Source organism: Mixophyes fleayi, chromosome 2 (genome assembly GCF_038048845.1).
Source record: "Mixophyes fleayi isolate aMixFle1 chromosome 2, aMixFle1.hap1, whole genome shotgun sequence".
NCBI lineage: Eukaryota > Metazoa > Chordata > Amphibia > Anura > Limnodynastidae > Mixophyes > Mixophyes fleayi.
In genome coordinates, this window is record NC_134403.1 from 203,138,647 (window position 1) to 203,162,278 (window position 23,632).

Below are 23,632 nucleotides of genomic sequence, written 5' to 3' on the forward strand. Positions count from 1 at the left end.
CAAATTGGTATAAAAAAAAAAAAAAAGCCCTGTCTTGTATTGAAAATTGTTCTTATTGCTTCACCTGACCTGCTCCAGGTACCACCAACCAGTGTGAGCAAATAAACACCACTTGCTTCAAAGACCTGCTTGGAAACTTCTCTATTCTTGTGACCTACAGATTAGACCCAAAACGAATCCGTTCCCGGCTGTTACTGAAGTTTGGACCCCGCTTTTCCGATACCACCACTCTGTCCGCTACTCAGCAGCTCTGGCTCTGGCCAGTGTGATAGGCCAGGGAGGGGATTCCATCCCCAGCAACCCTGATCAATCAGAAGAGGTCAGGAGTACCAGTCCAGGTACACCAGCAAGTGGTACATTAGCAGTGTCAGTTACCCAGAAGAAACCCGGTACTGGATGTCGGTAAGGAATCCAGTGGTGGTAGCATTTGTAACCCCCTCCTACTGCGGCAAGAGGGCGCATTTGGGATAACAAAAGGTTACGGTGGCAAAGTAAGCCCAGCTGGTTCCCAGCAACAACAGACAGGGTGGCATAGGCGGTCTATCCTGTCACATCCCCAAACTAGTGTGAAAGAGAAAACTAGTATGCTAGTTGCAGTGAAACAAATACTGGATTAAATTCTTACTATTTCTGAATTTTGGGAAAATTATGTCAAGTTCTAAATTTTCCCTGTGGCAAAAGACAGGACACATGATTGTTCCTAGGAACAGTGAAGACCCACACTCAAATAAATCCAGGAACAATATGCAGTTCATCTGCATGGTAACTTTGAAATAAAGTCATAGGCAGAACCACTGACAGGACCCAACTGATGTGTTGGGAGCTAACAAAGCTTTTATTTCATCTATGATTATCATTACAGGAGTTTAAAATAAGTCATTCAGTCCTGCCTACAGCTTTTATAAGATGTAATTTTAATTGCATGATGTTACCAAACTCACTTTGTGGGTCTTTTTTCTCAAAAGGGTAGAATTTCAATGTTCAAATTCAAAAGTGATTAAATGTGAATTCAAAATGAATCTAACCAGAGGCTCCCACTAAAATGTGCATGTTTTTATCTTTAGTTGACACTAGATGCCAATGTGGAAATTATGCCTGTATCAGAATCTTGAATGCAACTAAAAGAAAAAATATAGAAAAACTAAGAATAAAGTTGTGTGCACATACCCCTTAGTTTGAAGGAGGTCTAACAAAACATTCACATTCAATATTTTCACACATACAGTTAGAGTTCAACCTGTATATAGGATTAAATGGTTTTCTGCACTATTCAGCAGTACAACAGGGCTACTGCACTAAAACTGCATATTTTACTAGGTACACCAAAACAAGATAAATTATAATGATCTCAACATCAGGGAAGGCTTTGTGGCTATTGTACTCACCTACGAGAGAGACCACACTGAGAGGTACAATAAGAGACAGAGGAGCAAAGGCATAGGATGAAAACACTGCTGTCTCTCCCAATATCACGAGTAAGAGACCAAGCCACCATGTCTTTGTCTTGAAGTAAGAACGAGGGTCTTTGGAGCCAGCCAAACGTACATGGCTGTATTTCTAAATAATGGAAAATTTGATTAGTTATTACTTGTAATTTGCATGCCTGCTAAATTGGAATAGGGTAAGGTGCTCTCTTATGACTCTTTTCTTGGAGAACACTGATAAATACGAATTAACATTCACATTTTTATTTAAAAAGGAAACTCCATACAAGGTTGGTTACACGCTTCCCCTCACCACAAACCCATGAAATCAATTTCCTCATCTAGAAAAACTGCATGGTCCGAGTCCCTTAGCCTGTGACATAGTGGCGCCTACTGATGCCTGCAACAATGCCCTTTAGCCATACTAGGGTTGACAGTGTGAATAATTTTAATTTCACACAGAGCGATGTGCGGCTCTCGGTCATGACCTGTTTGAACAGAGCAGGTAAAGCCCATGTGGCCTTAAGTTTCCAAAGTCACATTATTATTTTGTTTTGGGCATTAAATGTAGTATAGCAATTATGGCTACCTAGACAATAAAATAAGTGAGAGCTTTAGGCAGACAAGAACACAATGGAGTTGAGATATATGCTTCTTTACACCAGGAAAGATGCAAATGCTTAACGACTGGCCCGACTTCTCTAATCATTTGACAGAGAATAGCTTTAATGTCCGCACACCACCAGCTAGAAGGTGGTGGATTTCTTAAGTTTTCTGTAAAAAGTGCTTTCAAAGTTTACTTTTCAGTCTTCCTTATGCAATAAGTTTTCTGTGTTTATACCAGTTATAATATATGGAAGCAGTCATTTCAGCTTAGACATATTTCATCCAGATACTACAATATAACAGTGTCACGTTACGATTAAGTCATAAAAGACAAAAGGGTCTCTCAGACATAAGTCATGGGGTGCGGGGACATAGCATGTCATTAATTTAGCTCTGAAGATGGAGCACATATAGAGTACATTTGGAATGTGTTAGAATTGTTAAATACTCAGGCAGTTTGCACAGTCGCATGATGTTCCTTAACATTTCAAGCTCTTAAAAATCCCTGTGGTAACAGACTACAATTTGCGCTAAATAATGTGGTATAGTCAATGGTCCTTTTCCCTGAAGCTCACATGTATCTTGCTTGCTAAATGCCTTTACTCTGTTGTGTAGAATACTTGTGTTGCAAGACCAGAGATACTGGTGAATCATTTGATAAAAAGGCAGACATGAAACACCTGGGCAGAGCATAAATAGAGCTGCTATCTGACAGCCATTCTTCATCTACCTACGGCAATGTGCTATGTAAGTGTGCTTGAGAAAATTGAGAGATCATTGTTATGGCTTTGCCAAAACTATCCCAATCATGAAGATATGTAGAAGTGTAAAGTGCAAAGTATCTTCAAACTTGGAGGTGGCTGACCAAATACCATGTTTCCACATCATGTCAGTTTTGCTGGAAATAACTAGTCATGTCTACTCAATGATGTTTACATTGGGACACAGGACTTCATATGACGACTGGCATAGATAAGTAATCATTTGACGACTTCAGATGGGTAAAAGCTACAGGAAATACACTATTGGTTACCACACCAAAGTAATGGTTCTTATGAGAATAAGTATATTAAATGTGTACTTTACTTATAGCTCAATGGAGGCGATGAGGGACTACCAAAAAGTTTCCTCTATTCTCAGCTCTATCACTATTCAAAGCAAACTAAATCTAATGTTAACCAATATAGCTGTAACTAATTTCATCATAAATCTTAGTACTGACTTGCACAGAACCCGATTAAGTCATGCATTCACAAGGAAAGGTCAGAACTTGCTGTACAAGAGCCTAAAGGTATCACTCTATTAAGGATCAGAGGCAAGATCCCTGTACCATGGGCTTTAAAATGCTAAGTGTGCAAAGGGATAAAAAGTCACTGTGACAATTACATAAATATTACTCTTAGTAGAACCTAATTACAAATTTTATATTTGCTCCATCTTACACATAAAAAAAAAAAAAAAAGTTTTCACAATAAGTAAACCTGCCAGTCTAATACAGTTTCTCTTAATGAATTTTTTGGCTAGATGAATCAAGGTTAGGCCTATATATTAATTAGAGGCCAATCCTTCAAAGTTTATAACTTGGAGTAGAATAGCAAGCATTCTACTTTTTTTGTGACAGCATAACCATGAGATGGCACTTTAATATTATAGTTTATTGATTAAATATTACTTCTGATGCAAACTGGATCTAATTGTAACAAATAGCTGTAACTAATTTTATAGTGTTTATCTATTAGTATTGCCTTGTATGTGGGGAGGGGGGATAATATAACTATTGTGCAGCTACAGTGGGTCAGCCTTGCTGTACTAGAACGTGATCAAGTATACAAAAGCATAACAGCATAGTTTCATTAAGATTCAAAGGCCATCTCTGGTTAGCTGAGTAAATAAACTGTCTATATCATTGGTGGGCATGTGGGGGAGTTTCAGAGTACATGTGGGGGAATTATGTGGAAAAATGTGTGTAAGAGCATGTGAGGCTATTTTGGAGCCTCTGAGTGGCAGATCTGAGTGGCATGTGGTGGCTGAGTGGCATGTGGTGGAATTTTGAAGCATGCGTGTGTTTTTTGGGACGAGTGATGAGGGGGCGCCAAAGCTGTTTGCGGACTTATTTCAAATCCTCAAATTAAGGGCAAAGTTCAGCCCTTTTGGAGGTTGAAGGGCTGCATATGCAACCCTTGAAGTATACCGAGTTGACCATCACTGGTCTATATACTGCTACGTATTGCAGTTCTTGTGCTTTAGATGCCTCCAGGGGTACTTGCGTTACATAATATACATTTTTGTTGAAAAGATAAATAGGTTCCCTTACTTCAGCAACTGTAACCTTAAAAAAAAAACTTTATATAGTCAAATTACAGATAATGTTAATGTTCATCTGGTGTTTCTGCCTTCATGAACATGTTGTTATTTGCCTACCTGTTCTCTTTCCTGCCCATTGTTTTGTAATCTTGGAACCAAAGTCCATTATTCAAAGTAGAGAATGATCGCCTTGCCAAAAACATCAGAATACTATTCCTATTTATTGTACAAAAGCCATCACAGCAAGCAGCAGAGTAGTGGGGGACAGCTGCAGGTATGCACCAAAGGTGCTAGACAGCTTTGTTGGAGTGCAGTTATTTTCACCAACTATTACAAAAAGTGTCAATTCAGATCTGGTCAGTCTCCAGTCTAATAGCATGGATTTCCTTACCTGTAGGTTTAGTGCAATACTGATAATAAGATGTCCAAATATGGCCAACAGAGATCCAATAAGATTCTCCTGAAAAATAAATGGGGCAAAGAAATTTGTTTTTTTTTACCAAGACTGCATAATGAATTCGCATTTGAAAAAGTGTTGGTTTTTTTTTTTGTCATTTTTAGCATTTATATGTTCTGTGGTCTTTAGAAATATAACATAATTTGGTCTTTAATAGTAATTATTATTTTTTTTTTCCATTTAAATAATAAATGGTGCTATGGATAAACTCCAGGGGGTAAATGTATCAAGCTGCGAGTTTGAAATGTGGAAATGTTGCCTATAGCAACCAGAGTCTAGATTTCATGTTGAAAAATGTACAAAATTATAACTAGAATCTGATTGCTTGCTACAGGCAACATCTCCACTTTTCAAACCCGCTGGAAACTCGCAGCTTGATACATTTACCCCTGGGATTCTTAAAGTAAACAAAAGCATAGATTTTTCTGCACTTACAAAGAAGAGTTGTTCATTTTTAAGAAAAAAAAATCTGTTTATCCTTCAACATACAATCGACAAGTGACTCATCTGAAACACAAACTGTATCACTACATATCTTTTAGATTGTTGAATGTTTTGTTTTTATACTAAAACTGCAATATATTGCAGCTTAATTTAACACAAATTTAGAGCAAAAAAAAAATGGACAGATGAGAAAGGGTGTTGAACTTAAAGCAAATTAATATACATTGTAATAATTAAGCCAGAATATTACAAAAACAGTGTAATAATGACTAATACACAGAAGCATGTTTTAACGTTTGCTAAATATTCTGTTTAATCACTGTAAATACTGTTTGATACTCATGTCAAAGATTCAATATATTTAAAGTTCACCCCACAGAAGTGTTGTCACTGTAGTCTATCTCTGACCCAAATCTTTCCTGTAGTTTCATGTTGCCCTCTTAAAAGGTGTTGGGTCTCTTATGAGGTCCATTAAATATATTATGTTGTTCATCACTGTTGTAAACTCCAGTGCTAGTTACAGCACTATCATACTTTGATACACAATCAAAATAGTCTACAGAACTAATACAGAATGTCTTGCCCTTTTCTGTGTAAAGGTCACAATTTTACTTATATGCCAACATCTCTCTTAGCAGTGAGACTTTGTACTGTGTGTCACTGGGCTAGGTAAAATAGGAGACTGCATGATCACACAAGAATTCTGATAGGAAGGTCATTTTTAAAAAAGTGACCATAAAGGTATAAATTTTCATTGCCATCACCCATCCCTTCAGTCAATGGCAAATTATAATTAAGATGTTTCAGGGGTAGCACTGGGCTAAAGACTGTAAGGGGGAGGGAAATATTTTCCTATTCAAACTCAGTGTTGCACTTATGTTTATGTGTATTTATTTATATAGCACCACCAGATTCAGTAGCGCTTTAGCAACCAATCAGATTCTAGTTCTCATTTATTTAGTACATTCTACAAAATGACAGCTAGAATCTGATTGGTTGCTAATGGCAACATCTCCACTTTAAATTTAAATTTATCTCTTGTGGTGAAATGCTTGTTGTGTGCTTTAATGAGGATTTGAAACTCAAAGTTCTCAGTGGGCAACATTTCAGAATGATGACTTTTTCAATAGATAATCAGGCATGAAAAATTAGAAGTGGGAAGTTCATTACTTTGAGGACCTTCCAGGCCTCATGGTAGTTTTCAGAATTCCTTTAATAGAAACTTATTCTATGTGTGGATACATGTATTCTTGAGGTAGACCACACTCATGCAAATGACCAGCTGCAGCTATTATACACGCGACTTCGATTGTGGAAACTTGAAAGCAGTCATTCATATGTTTACAGTTTAAATGTGGTGCAGGTAGATGACTTATGTTTAGCATAAACAAATCAAGAGGCAAAACATCACAAAGAGGAATAGTTCATTTCACAACAACTGCTCTCATTTTAGTGACCAGTTTGAATGACAGGTCATGTCAATTCCTGTAAGACTCCTATGTTGGCTTCAGAGTGTACATACACTAGTCACTGACTGAAGACAGCCATACCAAAAGACACTCTCTGCGTTCAACAGGGAATGGAGCAGTACTGTGGCACAGTGGTTAGCATTGCTGTCTCACAGTACTGGTGCCATGATTTCTATACTGAACAGGATAGCTTGCATTACTTCAGGAGCCTCTGGTTTCCTCCCCAAAACATACTGGTGAATTAATAGGCTTCTGACAAAATTAACCTTAGTGTATATGTTTGTGTACTAGACAATATTGTCTGTAAGCTTCATTGGGACAGGGAGTGATGCAATTAAAAACATTCTCTGTAAAGCGCTGTGTAAAGTGTTGGCGCTATATTAATAAAAGGTGAAAAAGCTGTATTTAGTGTCCCTGAAGTTCACACACAGAGAGCAACAGTAAACTATAAATGTTTCTCAAGTAAACTCTCTAATGAACTTTTCATAGGTACTGTTACCTATATTTACAAACCACTTATGCCCTTTATCTCTTCCACAGAGATTAAAGTCTGCTTCACATACTCTTTATGAAAGAGCATTGCCAATGGAATTGTAATCTTTCAAGGTAAAAAAAAAACAACAAAAAAACACAAGTGAAACCAGAATGTTTTTGATTAATATTTAAGGTGCAGTTCCATCACATAGTAAGCAGTATGTCTAACTTAGGGATAAAGTGAAGTAGACTCTGTATTAGAACAAGTTGTGCAATAATGTGATATTCTATGTAAATGGACATATCTAAATACTGGTGCACAGGGAAAAGGTGCTATAACTCACTTCGCCAACAACCAGCCACTTTGTAAAACTTTTTTCACTGTACCAGCTTTCATAAATGTCCCTAATTGAAAACTGCATGTTATTAGTGTATATGACATCCAGTACTCTCAGGTTAATACCATTGTATTGTCCCATTGTTTACTCTTAGGAGCCACGATTGTTTTGCCATTTGGGATCATGGTGTTTATTTAGCCAAACATATTTTGAACCTTTGACATAGACTGCAGTCTAGGTCACATATACATTTAATACTATTGTTATACCAAATAGAATTAGGCCACATCAGACACTGATATTCCAAACAAACTTCTTTGGCAGAATTTATATAAGAATAGAGTTTTTCAGAACTGTATGTTGGATTGTTTGTTCAAATACTACTAAGGTACCATTATATGGAGACAACTTCAATAAATTAAAATGCATGCGCTGGAGTAGATTTACCTTGTATGAAAAGTAGTTGTCAGCAGGAGTTTCCACAGTGGATACCAATTTATCTATCAGAATGGCAGGGACAACGGTTTTCTCCATTTTCTCTTTCACTGTATTTTCAAGTCCAATCCATATATTCTAGCCCTCATATAGAGAAAACACTCCTGACTTTTTATGATAAGTTCCTCTTCATAAGTGGCAACATACAGTTACCTAAAAAAGGCATCTTGTCCTAGCAGATAAACACATTAACAATATAAATTTACATTTTATTCAGACTACAAATGGAAACATCATTTGTGTTATCACAAGTCTAAGAGTACATATGAAGTTATCTAGCATATGGATTAAACTAAAGACTGCATACTGGTAAACTTAAGTTGCCATCACTGTTTAGAATGACATATTTACTGTCGTATATTTGTATTTTGTTTACTATCAAAATATTATTTTGGTGTTATATACACAGGAAAAAAACAGTTCACAAGTACATTTAGTACATTAGGCATTCTTGAACAAAGCTGTTTTCCATCACGTTATTGAACTATACAAAACAGTAGAAAGCTGCACATGAATACAATCTAACCCATACAAAACAATACAGGTCCCTGCATGCAGATTAAACATACGCTGGAAATGTAGTACTATTTAAAGAAAATAAACCGTTAATAAGATTTTATGAGAAGCAACAAATGACAGGAAAAGGTGCCCACGGTATTGAAAGCATCCAGGACATCCGATTAACTTAGGATACAAGCTGTGTAAACACATCGACAGATATTGGGATTTAAGACTGTCATTTACAATGTGCAAAAACAAAAAAAAAAGCAGGCCTATTATATGCGCTATTTCGCCTAAATGTTACCAAGCCCATTAAAGGATACATACCCATGTGTGATTTTTGGAAACACCCGCATGAAAGAGAAATGTGCAGTGCTCTCCTCACGCTCTATTTGCCGGGTGCAGTGCCCTGCCGCCCGGCACCCAGGACTCACGGTAGTAGGTAAATCCCCTTCAGATAATGTATCTTCAGACGTCACTGTGACATCACCGGGTCATGTGACTGCAGCAGTCACATGGGAACACAGAACAGGAGTGTGCAGGAAATCTTCCTGTTACTGTGTACCTTGAACTCACTAGAGGAGAAAAAGGTAAAAAAAAGGGGTAATGTGATGCGGAGGGTGCATGTGTGATTACAGCTGCTGGGCAGAGGTGGGCAGGTGTGATTACAGCTGCTGGGCAAGGGTTGGCATGTGTGATTACAGCTGCTGGGCAGAGAGGGCATGTGTGATTACAGCTGCTGGGCAGAGGTGGGCAGGTGTGATTACAGCTGCTGGGCAGAGGGGGGTATGTGTGATTACAGTTGCTAGGTAGAGGTGGGCATGTGTGATTAAAGCTGCTGGACAGCGGGGGGCATGTGTGATTAAAGCTGCTGGGCAAAGGGTTTATGTGAGATTACAGCTGCTGGGCAGGGGTTGGCATGTGTGATTACAGCTGCTGGGCAAGGGTTGGCATGTGTGATTACAGCTGCTGGGGCAGAGGTTGGCATGTGTGATTACAACTGCTGGGCAGAGGTTGGCATGTGTGATTAAAACTGCTGAGCAGAGGGGTGCATGTGTGATTTAAAGCTGCTTGTTAGAGAGGGAGGCATGTGTGACTAAAGCTGGTGGGCATAGGGGGCATGTGTGATTACAGCTGCTGGGCAGAGGTTGGCATGTGTGATTACAGCTGCTGGGCAGAGGTTGGCATGTGTGATTACAGCTGCTGGGCAGAGGTTGGCATGTGTGATTACAGCTGCTGGGCAGAGGTTGGCATGTGTGATTACAGCTGCTGGGGCAGAGGTTGGCATGTGTGATTATAACTGCTGGGCAGAGGTTGGCATGTGTGATTAAAACTGCTGAGCAGAGGGGTGCATGTGTGATTTAAAGCTGCTGGGCAGAGGTTGGCATGTGTGATTAAAGCTGCTCAGCAGATGGGCGCATGTGTGATTAAAGCTGCTGGGTAGAGGTGGGCATGTGTGATTAAATATGCTGGGTAGAGGGGTGCATGTGTGATTAAAGCTGCAGGGCAGAGTGTTATTAAAGCTGATGTGTAGAGAGGGTTACATGCGTGATTAAAGCTGACGGATAGAGAGGGGGACATGCATGATTAAAGCTGACGGATAGAGAGGGGGACATGCGTGATTAAAGCTGACGGGTAGAGAGGGGGACATGCGTGATTAAAGCTGATGGGTAGAGAGGGGGACATGTGTGATTAAAGCTGATGGGTAGAGAGGGGGACATGTGTGATTAAAGCTGATGGGTAGAGAGGGGGACATATGTGATTTAAGCTGATGGGTAGAGAGGGGGAAATGTGTGATTAAAGGTGATTGGTAGAGAGGGAGACGTGTGATTAAAGCTGCTGGGTGCATGTTTGAGTAAAGCTGTTGGTCAGATGGGGACATGTTTGATTAAAGATGCTGGGCAGAGGGGGGCATGTGTGATTAAAGATGCTGAACATGTGTGAGGCAAGCTGCTGAGTAGAAAGGGGCATGATTGATTAAAGCTGCTGGGCAGAGGTGGGCATGTGTGTTTAAAGATGCTGGGCAAAGGGAGGCCTCTGTGATTAAAGCTGGTGGGTATGTGTGAGGCATGCTGCTGGGCAGAGGTTGGCATGTGTGATTAAAGCCGCTGGGCACAGGAGGGTCTCTGTGATTAAAGTTTGCTGAGCAGAGGGAGGAATGAGTGATTAAAGCTGGGGGCCGAGAGTGATTAAAGCTGGAGGTCATGTGTTATTAACGCTACTGGGCAGAGGGGAGCATGTGGGATTGACGCTGCTGGGCAGAGGGGGGCATGTGTGATTAAAGCTGGGGGAGCATATGGGAGTCGAGTATGTAGGCAGAGTGGGGCATGTGAGGGAGAAGCATCTTCCGCATGCGGCACCTCCTCAACCAACAATACCCTGACAACACTCACTATTTTTTTTTTCTTCTGATATTCCCCATGACACAAGCTCATTATGTTTTCCCTCACAGGCCCCCTGCCCACAATACTGTCTTGTATGACACTGCAGCCCCCCCTAGATTGCTCAACTAGTTCTAATCGGGAAGCGTTCTTACCCAGGTTCCCTCTGGCTCTTCAGGGAGTCTGGCTTGTTTGGTGCCTGTTTTGCCAGTTCACAGTCCTGCGGGTTCTGTGGTGGCAGCCTGGTTTTGGTTTCCTCCTTTTTGGATAGGATGTTGGAATCCGCTACGCCCTTGAATAAATGCAGGAGGGTGGTGACAACCCAACCTGAGATTGAGTCTGACTCTGAATGTTCTTCCCAGGAGGAGGGCAAAGTGCTAATTGGGTGATATATCGTAGACTCCTGCTTTGCGCAGGAAGTCACCCCTGACCGATGGGGTTTGGAGGAACTGATACCTGCTGTGCGCCAGATGTTAGACATCCCAGAGATAGCAGTCCCTGAGACTGCGGAGCCTTCTCTTTAAGCGGAGGTTGAAAAAGCACATTTTCTTTTCCTTTTTCTTCTGCTGGATGATTTGTTAGGTGAGGCTTGTAACTCACTGGACCTGAAGTTCCAGGTGTCCCGTAGGTTATAGTTCTGTTATCTTCTTCTCTCTGAGGGACATTGGTAAATGGGAAACACCTCATAAGGCAGTCGTACTTATAGCATGGTTGTCCAAGACGTCCTAATGCAGCAATGCTTAAGGATGGTGAGAACCATAAGGACATCCTTAAGTCAATTTTTGTGGCAGCGGGACCCTCCGTAAGGCTGACTTTGGCCTCTGCTTGGATGACCAAGTCTGTGGAATGCTGATCCGAGTAGCTTACTGAGGGCTGGTTAGCTGGCAATCTGTGATTTTAGTTGGTGGAGAAAATTCAGAGAGCTATTGTCACTCACCAGACCGTAAGTGCCTCTACGCTGGTGCGTGGCTCCCTAGCCTTCCTGCCGGCACCTGTCCTAAACCGCGGCCGTTCGCCATCCTGATGGACTGCGCATGCGCAGCACCCAAGAACTCTTGTGACTTTTGCTTTTAATCTAATTGGTTGATCAGGCAACTCTCCCTATTTAAGGCACCTGTGCTCATTACCTCATTGCCTGATCTTGAGTCTCATTCCCTGTGAGTCTCTGAAGGTGTCTCCTGTGTTCTACTAGTGTCTTCAGTTTCCTGCTGATTCCTCGTGTTACTCATTGCTGGTTTCCATACCCACTACAGTCTCCTGTGTTCTACTAGTGTCTTCAGTTTCCTGTGGATTCCCTGTGCTACTCCTCGCTGGTTTCCATACCCGCTACAGTCTCCTGTGTTCTACTAGTGTCTTCAGTCTCCTGTGGATTCCCTGCGCTACTCATCGCTGGCTTCCATACCTGCTACAGTCTCCTGCTTCCTGCCTGTGTCCTCAGCTGGTCTCTGATTACCGCTTCTACTCACCTATGGTTCCTATACCCGTTGCTGCCGTTCAGCGTCTCTGCAGTTCCTGCATCTTCCTGTGGACAGACTGTTCTACTGAATAGCGGTATGCCTATTTGTTATTGACTTTCCACATTTACTATGCATATCCGCTAGGACTAGCTTCTCCTCTTGGCAGCGGTATCCATACCCGCTATAGACTGTTATTGTTACGCTGCATATCTGTGCTGAGCAAGTCTCTCTACCCAGCAGCGTCACACATACCATATAGCAAAGTAAAGTATGACATACGACGCTAAACTTTTGCTCTTACAAATATATACAATATAATAGAGTCCAGAGTTATCCAGAGTCCATACCATAAATTAATCCAGGAATTGATCAAATAATCCACCTAGATATATATGCACTGAATTCTCAAGTTCTTCTCCCATATACTGAGAATAACTACCAAAACTTGTAGGGATAAAGTCCTGTTGGTATTGTTATCCTCAAAACAAAGAAAAAACATGTATCAGAATGAATCAAGTAGTATTCCCCTTATTCAGGCACACCTCATGTGTTCAATTCTAACTTAAAAGGTTTTTATGTGAAGTCAGAAAGACCCCTCCACGTGATTTTATAGTGGGTCATGCAGGAAAATGTGACTAAAAACATGTATTCACACCATAATATTAACTTACACGATTAATGGTGTAATTCGCCACATATCATCATAACTCTTTTGTTTGTATCACATAGATATTTCTCCTGTGGATTTTCTCTCATACAATTCACAAGATGGAGAGATTTCAACAAAACAGGGAAGATAAAGAGGATATATAGTGTTTTATCCTTTAATACAAACAGCTACCAATATTGCAATGCAAAGTACAGATAATTAAAAAGGACAAAGTCCAATCCAAAAACAGCGTATATAGATAGATGCAAGTCCGCCTACCAGAGCTCCGGAGTACAATCAGCATGTGTTTTATCCACGGGCATATGTCCTGTTTGGGTCATAGCTAGACAATATTATTTGTCAGGTGACAGGAGGAAAGAGTCCTTTCCTTCCTGTTAATGCACCAAAAGCTAAAGAGTCCAAGTTACTCTCCTTTTGCTTCTCTTGTCTGCCTCCAGGGTTGCAGCGTGGACTGCAAGCCTGGTCTCCTCAGTGCCCTGTCTACTGATAATAAATTGGCATGATGGCATTCTGCCCACCCATGATTGCTGGCGTTTGAGCCTGTCTACTCCTCTTCAGGAATCAGAGGTTTCAGTCCACTTCGGTTGCCTGGGTGAAGGGGATCAGGGATCCATGATAGACCTTTTCAGGTTTACGCCAAGACTGTTCTCTAGCACTGTGCTTCCTGCCAGTCAAACAAAGCAGCTTGCTCTGTGAAAGGCCATCCACTCACTGGTTTCTTCAGGGGTAATTGACCATCTTAGACCATCTTAGAGGTTTTGGGTTTGATTCCAACCTGTGTCGGATTTAAAAACCTGCGATTCATTCAGACCAATCCTGAACATCTCAAATCTTTTAAAACCTAGCTGCAGGTGCCAAAGTTCAAGATGGAGTCTTTCAAGTCATTTATTCACAGCATGGAACAGGGTGAGGTCTTGGTGGCTTTGGACATGTTCTCATCTGGGAAGGTCATCAGTCCCTCATCAAGTTTGCTGTTTAGTCAGAAAACTACCAGTTCAGGGCTGTTATGATCCTACCAGTTCCTCGCTCCGCTGCGCTGTCGGATGTCTGGCAGCTTGTCCTCCGGCGGTTAGTGCTCCCTCTGATCGCGCCTCTGCACTTCTGGGTTCTTGCAGCGGCGGTCATGTGACTCCTTGGCTGGGAATTCAAAAGACTACATATTCTCTGCTCTGACACGCTATCTGTGTCAGAGCAATGTGTTTCCTGTTCCTGGCTATCTCTCCCTGTGTACCTGACTCCTGTGATCCTGCTCCCTGTGTGCTTCTACATTTCTTTAGACTCCTGTGTACCGACCTGGCTGCGCCCTGACTATTCTTTGGCTAATCCTTGGCACCGTGTGTTGGACTGACCCCCCCGTGTACCGACTCGGCAGTGTTCCTGGCTACTCTCTGGATTTCTCTCTGGCACCGTATATCTGACGATCTCCTGTGTACCGACCCGGCTGTGTTTCGACTACTCTTGGACTCATCTCCTGTTTAAAGCATACAACAGATACCGTGCACCAAGCCAGCTTCTGCTTCAGACCCTGGAAATCACAGTTAGTGCGTTATTATTTGCACCACCCTGTCATATTTTCTGCTGTCTATCCATCACTTAGAGCCTTTTCCCTTACGTCAGTAGGCTACCCTGGGGGCCGCGACCTGCGGTTCTTCGGCAGCAAAAATCATCCTACCTTGCAGTGGTTCTTGGTGAAGACCGGAAGGCCGTTAGACTCTGCTCCCTAGATAGCCTGCGAAAATACTGACTAAGGTACCTAAACCGTAACAGTTTGCTCTGACCCACACATCTATCTGATGGATGCATCAGGGAATCCCTCCGCTAGGGAATTATTGGATCACTTAGCTGTCCGGGTTGAAGACCAGGGGAAAAATTAAGAACAATTAGTACAGATTTTGCAGACTCTGTCTAACCGGTTGGACACGCTCCAGGGTACGGTCTCAGCTCAAGCAGCTCAGGTGGCTGCTCCTTCTCCACCGGATGTTCCAGCTCCACCACCTATTCCCTCTCAGAGTAGCGCTGCCGCTATAGTTCCAGCCATGTCTCAACTCCGCATTCCTAACCCACCCAAATTCCATGGGGATCCTAAGGAATGTCGAGGTTTCTTGAACCAGTGTGCCATTCTGTTCGAACTACAGCCCGGTAACTTTCCAACGGAGAAAACTAAAGTGGCATACATAATTTCCTTATTGTCTGGTCAAGCTCTTGCCTGGGCATCTCCTCTATGGGAACATGATGATCCTATACTTCATAACTGTGCCACGTTTCTGGAAACCTTCAGACGCATCTTTGATGAACCAGGACGTGTCTCCAGTGCAGCTTCAGGTCTTCTCCGTCTGCGCCAAGGTACTCTTACTCTGGGTCAGTACGCCCTTCAATTTTGCACGATGGCGGCTGAGCTACATTGGAAGAACGAAGCTCTTGTAGCCACGTTTTGGCAAGGCTTGTCCGACCGCATTAAGGACGAGTTAGCGGGTCGAGAATTACCTACTACCCTGGATGAATTGATCGCTCTATGTAACCAGATTGATATCCGTTTTCGTGAACGCACTCAAGAGAGGGAGAGTTCCCGTCGATCTACATTCCGTTTGGCTCCCCGGTTCCAGAGTCCGATCATACCTGAGGAAGAGCCTATGCAGTTAGGAAGAGCACGCTTATCTCAGGAGGAAAGAGAGAGGCGATTCAAGAATCGTTTATGCCTCTATTGCGGGGAACCCAGTCATGTTTTGAGCCATTGTGGGAAGCGACCGGGAAACGACCGGACCTAACTGACGTTGGAGAGGCTAAGTTAGATATGTCTATTCCCTCTCCTGTGGATTCTAGCTTTTCTATTGAAGTCCTTCTGCAATATATTGATAAACAACTGTCTTTTCCAGCACTTATCGACTCCGGAGCAGCGGGGAATTTTTTACGAGCTAAACCGTAACAAGGGCACTTCCTTTTGGTATTGCTACGAATCTTCACCAAGATCACGGAGGTAATGGCGGCTCTGTTGACGTCCAATGGACGTTCATTCCTTACCTGGATGATCTTCTGATAAAGGCAGAAGCGCCAGCAGTGCTTTTGTCCCATGTTCTGTTGATGACACAGACACTAGAATCCCACAACTGGTTTCTGAAGTTAAAAGAAGTCCAAATTGCTTCCGCCTCAGCAGATGATGTTTTTGAATCCTCTTCTCGACACACACAAACAGAGGGTGTTCTTACCACTGTACAAGATTTGTGCCTGGTGGTACATCAACATAATCTCTGTGGTGGTGGGTCAATTGTGGCGTCTGTTCCTTAGACCAGACCTGCTAAGTCAAAGATCGTTTCTGTAATGCTGTTTAGAACGTCTGGCTTTAATGGTGTGGCTGGTTATGCCATGATCTTTCGAGCAAAAGGTTCGTCCGAGTGTGTGTGTTGCAAACCATGCTTGGAGCTCAGAAGTAATGTTCAGCCAAGAATAATCAAAAGGCCCGGAAGACATATATTGTCAGATGGAAAGGGGTTACCTACTGCTTCTCTTCATTTGTCCAGGTTACTTATGTTCTTATGGCATGGCCTGGACGCTGGCTTGTGCCTTAGCTCTCTAAAGTTTCAAGTGTCAGCTCTTTTGTTCTTCTTTCAAAGAAAACTGAATCTGATGCCTGAGGTGCAGACATTTTTGCAGGGTGTTCTTCATGTACAGTCTCCTTATAATTTAAATTTATTATTGAATGCTTAGCAGCATTCCCTTTTTGAACCATTGGACTGTGGATTTGAAACTCCTTACCTGGATGACTGTTTTCCTTTTGGCCATTTCTACGGCTAGGAGACTTTCAGAACTGGCAGCTTTGTCCTGCGTGTCTGCTCTTCTGGTTTCTATGAAGATAGGGTGGTTATTCTGTCCAATCCTTCCTTCCAACATTAATATGGAATCTGGACACCAAATTATCAGGACTCCGGTCAGAAGTAGGTCATCCGTGGATGGGAGCGCTCTTTGTTCTTTGGATGTGGTCAGAGCTTTGCACACTTATATATGTTGGACACAAGATGTCCATAGGACTGAGGATCTTTCGGTCCTCTATGATACGCACAAGAGGGACTAGCTAGTCCCAGAGGTTAATATTGGTAGATTACGTCTGTGATCCATCAGGCTCATTGCAGAGTAGGACAGCTTGTTCCGGAGAATCTTCTTTTGCGTAACTTGTTTCATTCAGGTGGATGTTGTAGTTCCCTCCTTTTTGTTTGTTTGTTTCTCTTTCTTTTTGTTTTCTGTGGAGCTTGGTTAAACATAAACCGAAGGCCTAACAGGAGATTGGGGGAAGAGCTACAGTGAACTTTTAAGATGTCTAAAAGTGCTCACATGACTGGTCCCTACACTATACTCCAATGTTTCCCGGTGTCGCTCAGTGGACGAAAATAAAATAATTTATCGGAAATATAAAAATTCTATTATTTCTTTTGTGTTTTTGTCACCGAGTTAGAGGACTGCCCGTACAGCCGGCTCACGTGATATTACCTCCTGAGAGGCGCGAATTCTAACGGTGAGATAGGTGTTCGCCAGGGACCCCCACAAGGGAGTTTGGAGTTAGCTGCTCCCAGACCGCAGGTCGCTGCACTCTTAGGGGGTGATGAGCGAGGCTGTATTGAGAACTAAGATAATAACTAAAGATGCCACGAATGAGAAGTAGCTCAATGACAGAGAGTAAGAGGCAGTTTCCCAGGGCAACGGTAAAGCCAATGTACTGAGACTAAGGAACAGCAGGCGAGTATGAAGGTTATACTAAAGACTGGTAGAGATGATCTGCGGATAGATGTGCTGGAGACTCAGAGAACAGATAGCAATAATCTGCAGAGCGTTATCACAGGATAGTGGTGTAGACACAAAGGCTGTGATCTGCGGATAGATGTGCTGGAGACCTCAGAGAACATGCAGCAAACAGGAGCCAGGGAACAGGACATCTGAGCAGGAGAGTAGACCTGAAGATCTGGCAACTTGGTAGAGAAGCAGGTGCTTTAAATAGACAGCTGAAAGGCAATTAGCCAATCAAGAGGATGCAGTAAGTATTGAGCAAACCAGGTGTGTGCATGCTCAGTACAGACCAGTAAGTGAATACAGGAAGAGGGAAACAGGTGAGAACAGTGACCATAATTCAGGGTTAGCTGGTGCAATGTGTGACAGTTTTCTTTCCCTGATTACTCTTTCAGAAATAAAACATTTTTTCTTGTCTCCAAAGCAATTTTTGTTACATACCGTCCAGACTGCTGCAACCTTCATCTTGCTGCAATGATATCTTGGTCCCTTACAATCCATTGAAATAGCTGCTGCAAGAATAACTTATGAATACCCTCCATCATTAGCTACCTTTCTACTAAAATCACATTGTCTTCGGTTTTCAATATCTTTTTAATAGAAAAGTATTTAGTGCTCTCCAATCCATTTCCATTTGTTATATCTATTATCACAATCTCTACATACCGACCCTCTGCTCACATTGACCTATAAATTATTAATATAATATATTGTAAATCGACGTTGTCAGATGTGTATGCTGTTTCATACTACAGACAGCTGTAAGTTTGTAATATATATTTAAATATTTTGTAACAAGTACATAATTTAATATGTGATGTAAACAAAACATACTGAAAGCAACTTTTTTGTATATTTGAGCAGTAAGGGTTGTAATAAAGTAGGTTTTTTTTACCATTAAAATGACTACACCTTTATTTTAACTTCTATACTTTCTCATGAACATGACTATTTTTAGTATATCAAGTCTAATTGCTATGCCAACTAAGGTCCCCCCATTCCATTAGTGGAGGAGTTATCTGATCAGGCGCCTGGCCTGCACTGCAATTGATCTATTTAATTATTACAAATATTTAGTTAGTGCTGAAACCACGTATAAGCCTCTCTGTGGGGGCTGATGGGGCACAATAATTCACAAGGTACAGTAGTTGATACATGTAGGATCGCTGACCACTACATGAACAGAGACACTGATTTTTATGTATCACGTTTTCTTTTGTTTACAAGCAACCAGACCTTGAAGAGGAGTCTCAACTCAAACCCCCTCCACATGTAAATTAGATATTCATTACATGTCTATATGTGACACATGTGGAAGAGACCTTTACTCTTTCCTCTTTTGTCCTAAAAGCATGTCAAAATATTAGATAAATGCATTAAGTATAGCAGCTCCACCAAGCATTGTAAAACAAAGAATATACCCATATCTATTCTCTTAATTATCTTTTTTAAAAAAAAGTGAAGACCTAATTTTCCAATATATTAAGATTGTTTTATTGAATGCCTACATTTTTTTCTAGTCTGACAAGCATTACGTATTAACAGCAGTTATGTTTAAAAAATGTGGAATTTGGAAAAAAAATGTTTATAGCACCACGTCTATTACACCACATCTAATTACAAAAGAGGGTCCTTGCATAATAAACTTCCATTTTGCACCTATATCAGGAAGAAGCAACTTGTACTGCAATTTGCAATTTATCCATAATAATCCCATCGCCCACAGGTGCTTATTTGTATAGTGTGCCACTAAATACATCTCTTTTCAGTGTAGGTAATTTTAATTTACGTGTGTGTCTGATTCTAAATTTGCCATACACAAATGTGGTGCACACTAATTTTCCTCACTCATCACACGGTGTGTCCACCACAATAAGTCCTGAGAGACAAAAGCTGTGGCATTGAAAGAAAAATAATTCTGCAAATATTAAAAATAAAGATCCTAAAAAGGGATGTAAGTGATATCTGTTTTATTAATTATTTTACTGTGATTGGACATCCTCAGAATCATTCATTCTCTTGTCTGCCTTATATACATTGATCACAATCCTGCACTCTTGTTTTAATAACTGCTATACCTACTCCCAGTGCCCTTCTTGACTATGGTTCCAGTAGGATTAAGGATAGGGATGAGATGGCCTAATACATGGATGGGAGACAATGACTGGGGAGTCAGCAGATCGATTGTTGTCAATAATAACACATAAGTACCCCTTGAGCAAAATATACACCCTGGGCAATATCACAGGCCACTGTCCAAAAAACTTTTTATTTTTAACTTAAAATGTTAATTAATACTAAAATCTGTACAATAAGGTTTGTCAACAAATATTCATAAAAATTTCAACCCGCGGGGTAGAGTCAACATTAGACGATTCAACGTGAATTGCGTCATGGAGGCCCCCATCCTGCCTACTTCACTAGAAAGTGGCAGGATGCAGAAGAATTGACTACTCTCACAGGAGTGCGGGAAACCTACCAAGAATTTGTGAGTCTCACGGACATTCCGGGAGAGTGGTCAAGTACAGCTAAAACATAACTAAATCATATACTATCATATACTACATAGCATGCAGCAATAAAGTTAGGTACACACTACAGAAACTTTATCCCAATGCAATGTCTTTCACGATTTTACCAACGATTGAAAGTCCTGATGAGCATGCTGATTCATGTATACACACCTACACGATTTACCTTCAGATCTGTCATAACCATATGCTGAAAAGATTGTTACTCTGTAAACTATGTGGAGATCTGCCTACACTGCTGGTCGTGAGTGCCAGAGGGCAGACCAAATAGAAAATTATGCGACAATCAGCCTAGACAGAACTGTTCACAGGAAGAGGACCCAAATATTCTCAATTTCATCAGATGGTGGATTGGAACCTGAGGGGCCATTGTAGATGAACCAATCAGCCCAGATTTGAGAGAATTCATAGGTTTTCTTGTTGAGGTATGCTGAAATTTTCTCCATAGATGCTAGATACCAGATTTTATTGACAAGTTGCTGTCTGGAAGGAGAGTTAGGGTTTTTACAGTGTTTCGCGACCAGGCATCTGGCCGCATTGAGGATCTGAACAGTTTCTCTTGAGTGTTTGTCTAGGACCTAGATAGGGGAGCCAAGAAGAAAGGACCATTAGCACTTGGCGACATGGACAGCAGTAACAATGCTAATCAAAGACACCACATCATTCCAAAAGGAGGCTATTCCCTGGCAAGACCACCAGATGTGAATGAAAGACCCCTGTTCCCCACAGCCCCTGCAACATAAGTTCGAAGTGGAGCCGTAGATTTTCTTCAGCCGGGTAGGAACCAGGTAGTACCAGCGGTAATAGATTTTGTAGGCTTATTCCTTAACAAGCGATGGATGAGATGAAAGCCTCTCTCTAACTGTCTCTCATCTCAGCCTTCACATAAATCTTGACGTCTGTATTCAAAAGTGAAATGGGCCTATGATGGGCACAGTCCAACGGGTCTTTGCTCTCCTTCTGGATAATAATACGGGCCTCAAGGACTTCTTTTGAAAAAGGGCCATTAGATTGTAAGATTATATATTATATAGTTTGTTGTAAAAACCTCTAAACTCCTCTGTTATCTTGTTGGAATCCTCAGTGAAGTCACCCGAGTGGGATTTAATGCGGAGTACATTGCTCTGGGAGAGTTTACAACGTAGCCTCAGTGCTAACAGTCTGTCTGCCATGACGCTTTTTTCATAAAAAGTTTGGTTTAAACATTTGAGAGAATTTTCTGCTCTCTTAAAAAGTAAAAGATTTATTTCCCCTGTTTCTGCCACCAGTTTAGCATAGTCCTTTGGTAAGCCTGAAGCTTAATAAGTTCTATCTAAGCTCACTACTCCCCTAAAAATCTTGAGAAATTTCTGAGTCCTCATCTTTTTAGCGTAAGCAGTCGCACTGATCAAGCTGCCCCGAATCACGGCTTTGTGGGTATCCCAGAGGATCATGGGGAAGACGGAGGGATCAACATTATTTGTGTAGTACTGGCGGATTTCTGTGTCTATTTGTGATTTAAGCTGTGGGTTAAGAAGGGGTTCTATCATTTAAGGTAAATTGGGTAAACCAGGTAGGTAAACCAGGTAAATTGTTTACACCCAAGCTGGGGGCCCACGACATCCACTGTAGCTGGGCCGTGGTCTGACCATGTGCTGGGGAGAATTTCAACACCAAGAATATGTTGAACTAGGTCAATGCACAGGAATACCATGTCCAACCGCGTGTGCACGCCGTGGACTGGAGAATAGAAAGTGAAATTTTTCGCGGTAGGCTCCCTAACTCGCCATGCATCAAACAAGAGGTGTTGGAAAAGGAGAGTTTTCAGGGCCTTAGAATTTGTATCAATAACCTGATGGGTCAATTTGGGGGGAGGTATAGATCTGTCTAAGTGGTTGTCTCTAGTAGAATTAAAGTCACCCGCCAAAACTACTCTTGCCGTCCGGTGCAGGGATAAGATTGGGTCACATGCATGATAAGAGCAGGGCTAGTATTTAGATTTAAGTTCAGGGTGGCGGGAGCCAGAAAAGCAAGTAAGAACACATGTCGCCTTCATCTGTCCGAGACTATGAAACAAAGTCTTCTGAGGGTAATTTAGCCCATTCTCATTAAGTGTTACAGTTTTAACAGTGATGGGGAATGGGTGAAGCCACTAGAGCAGGAGGAGGAATATGAAAAGGGACTGGGCCACCGGGAGCCCAGACTGATGGTCTCAAGAGTAGAGGTGGAGCAGGAAGGGGTAGGATGGGCCTGGGAAAAAGGGGCTAGGAACATGTAATTGAGTAGCCCGAGAAGTCAGACCCAGAGGAAGAGACGGCCTAAAGGTGTCCGAAGCTGCTCCTAAAGACCAGAGGGAAGGAGGTGGTGTGGTGTGGCTCTGGTATCCACAAGATAGGGTAGTGTAGGATGTGAAGCTCAGAGGTTCATGGTGTGTGGTGGGATCAATGTAGGAAGCTAACATATAATAAGATATTGGAACAACAAGGGCAATGTTTTTTTGACAACATCGTCAAAAACAGCAAAACAAACTAGAAAAAGCACAGTGTTTAGTGCAAACATGAAAGAATAGCAGACTTCTCTACAGATGTGTAAACAGACTGCATGTGGATTAAGTCCTGGAGAGCTCTGACCTCAGAAAGGAAAACACAGTTTCTGGTAGTCTTGGGGATGAGATATTGAGATCCGAGATGATCAGGGGTTAAACAAGAGGTAGAGAGACATGCAAACTAGAACATTTCAAACATTAAAGTCCAGGAATTGTGTAAACTTGCAGGCACTCGTGGATAGTAACACAAGGCCAGAAGGGGGTAAATAAGACCCAGGCAGATCCGTCGACGACAGCAGCAGCTATTTATATAGCGCCACTAATTCCGCAGCACTGTACAGAGATCTCACTCACATCAGTCCCTGCCCCATTGGAGCTTACTGTCTAAATTACCCAACATGCACAGACAGAGAGGGAATAAGGTCAATTTAATAGCAGCCAATTAACCAAATACTAGAGATGGTCACTGACCCCCGTGTTTTGGTTTTGGATTCGGTTTTGGATCTGGATTACCGTCATGTTTTGGTTTTGGTTTTGGTTTTGCAAAACCGCCATTGCGTGTTTTGGTTTTGGTTTTGTTTGGTTTTGTTTTGCTATTTTTTGGGAAAATCCATGTTTTTGGGCCTAAATTAACCCAATTTAGTGCTCCAACTGTTTTAGAGACAAGTAATCTAATTGTTGAGGTAATAAATCATCCAAAAAAACAGTTTAATTCTTCGTTGGTAGGCCTATTCTACACACAAAACAGATTGTCTCCCTCTCCATCTATGCATATTGGCAATGC

At 41.7% G+C, this 23,632-nt stretch overlaps 1 protein-coding gene across 2 annotated transcripts in view; it reads right to left on the reverse strand.

The window, feature by feature from the left end:
• The window catches only part of NIPAL3 (NIPA like domain containing 3), a 29,927-nt gene extending 20,919 nt beyond the window's left edge, over positions 1–9,008 (reverse strand). For both annotated transcript variants that reach the window (XM_075195376.1, XM_075195375.1), the window contains exons 1-4: positions 8,840–9,008; positions 7,964–8,183; positions 4,726–4,794; positions 1,386–1,557 (exon numbers count right to left, since the gene is read on the reverse strand). In XM_075195376.1, the coding sequence (XP_075051477.1) occupies positions 1,386–1,557; positions 4,726–4,794; positions 7,964–8,050 (328 nt within the window). In that variant the 5' untranslated portion in view covers positions 8,051–8,183; positions 8,840–9,008. The remainder of the gene's footprint in view (positions 1–1,385; positions 1,558–4,725; positions 4,795–7,963; positions 8,184–8,839) is intronic.
• Positions 9,009–23,632: the final 14,624 nt, after the last annotated feature.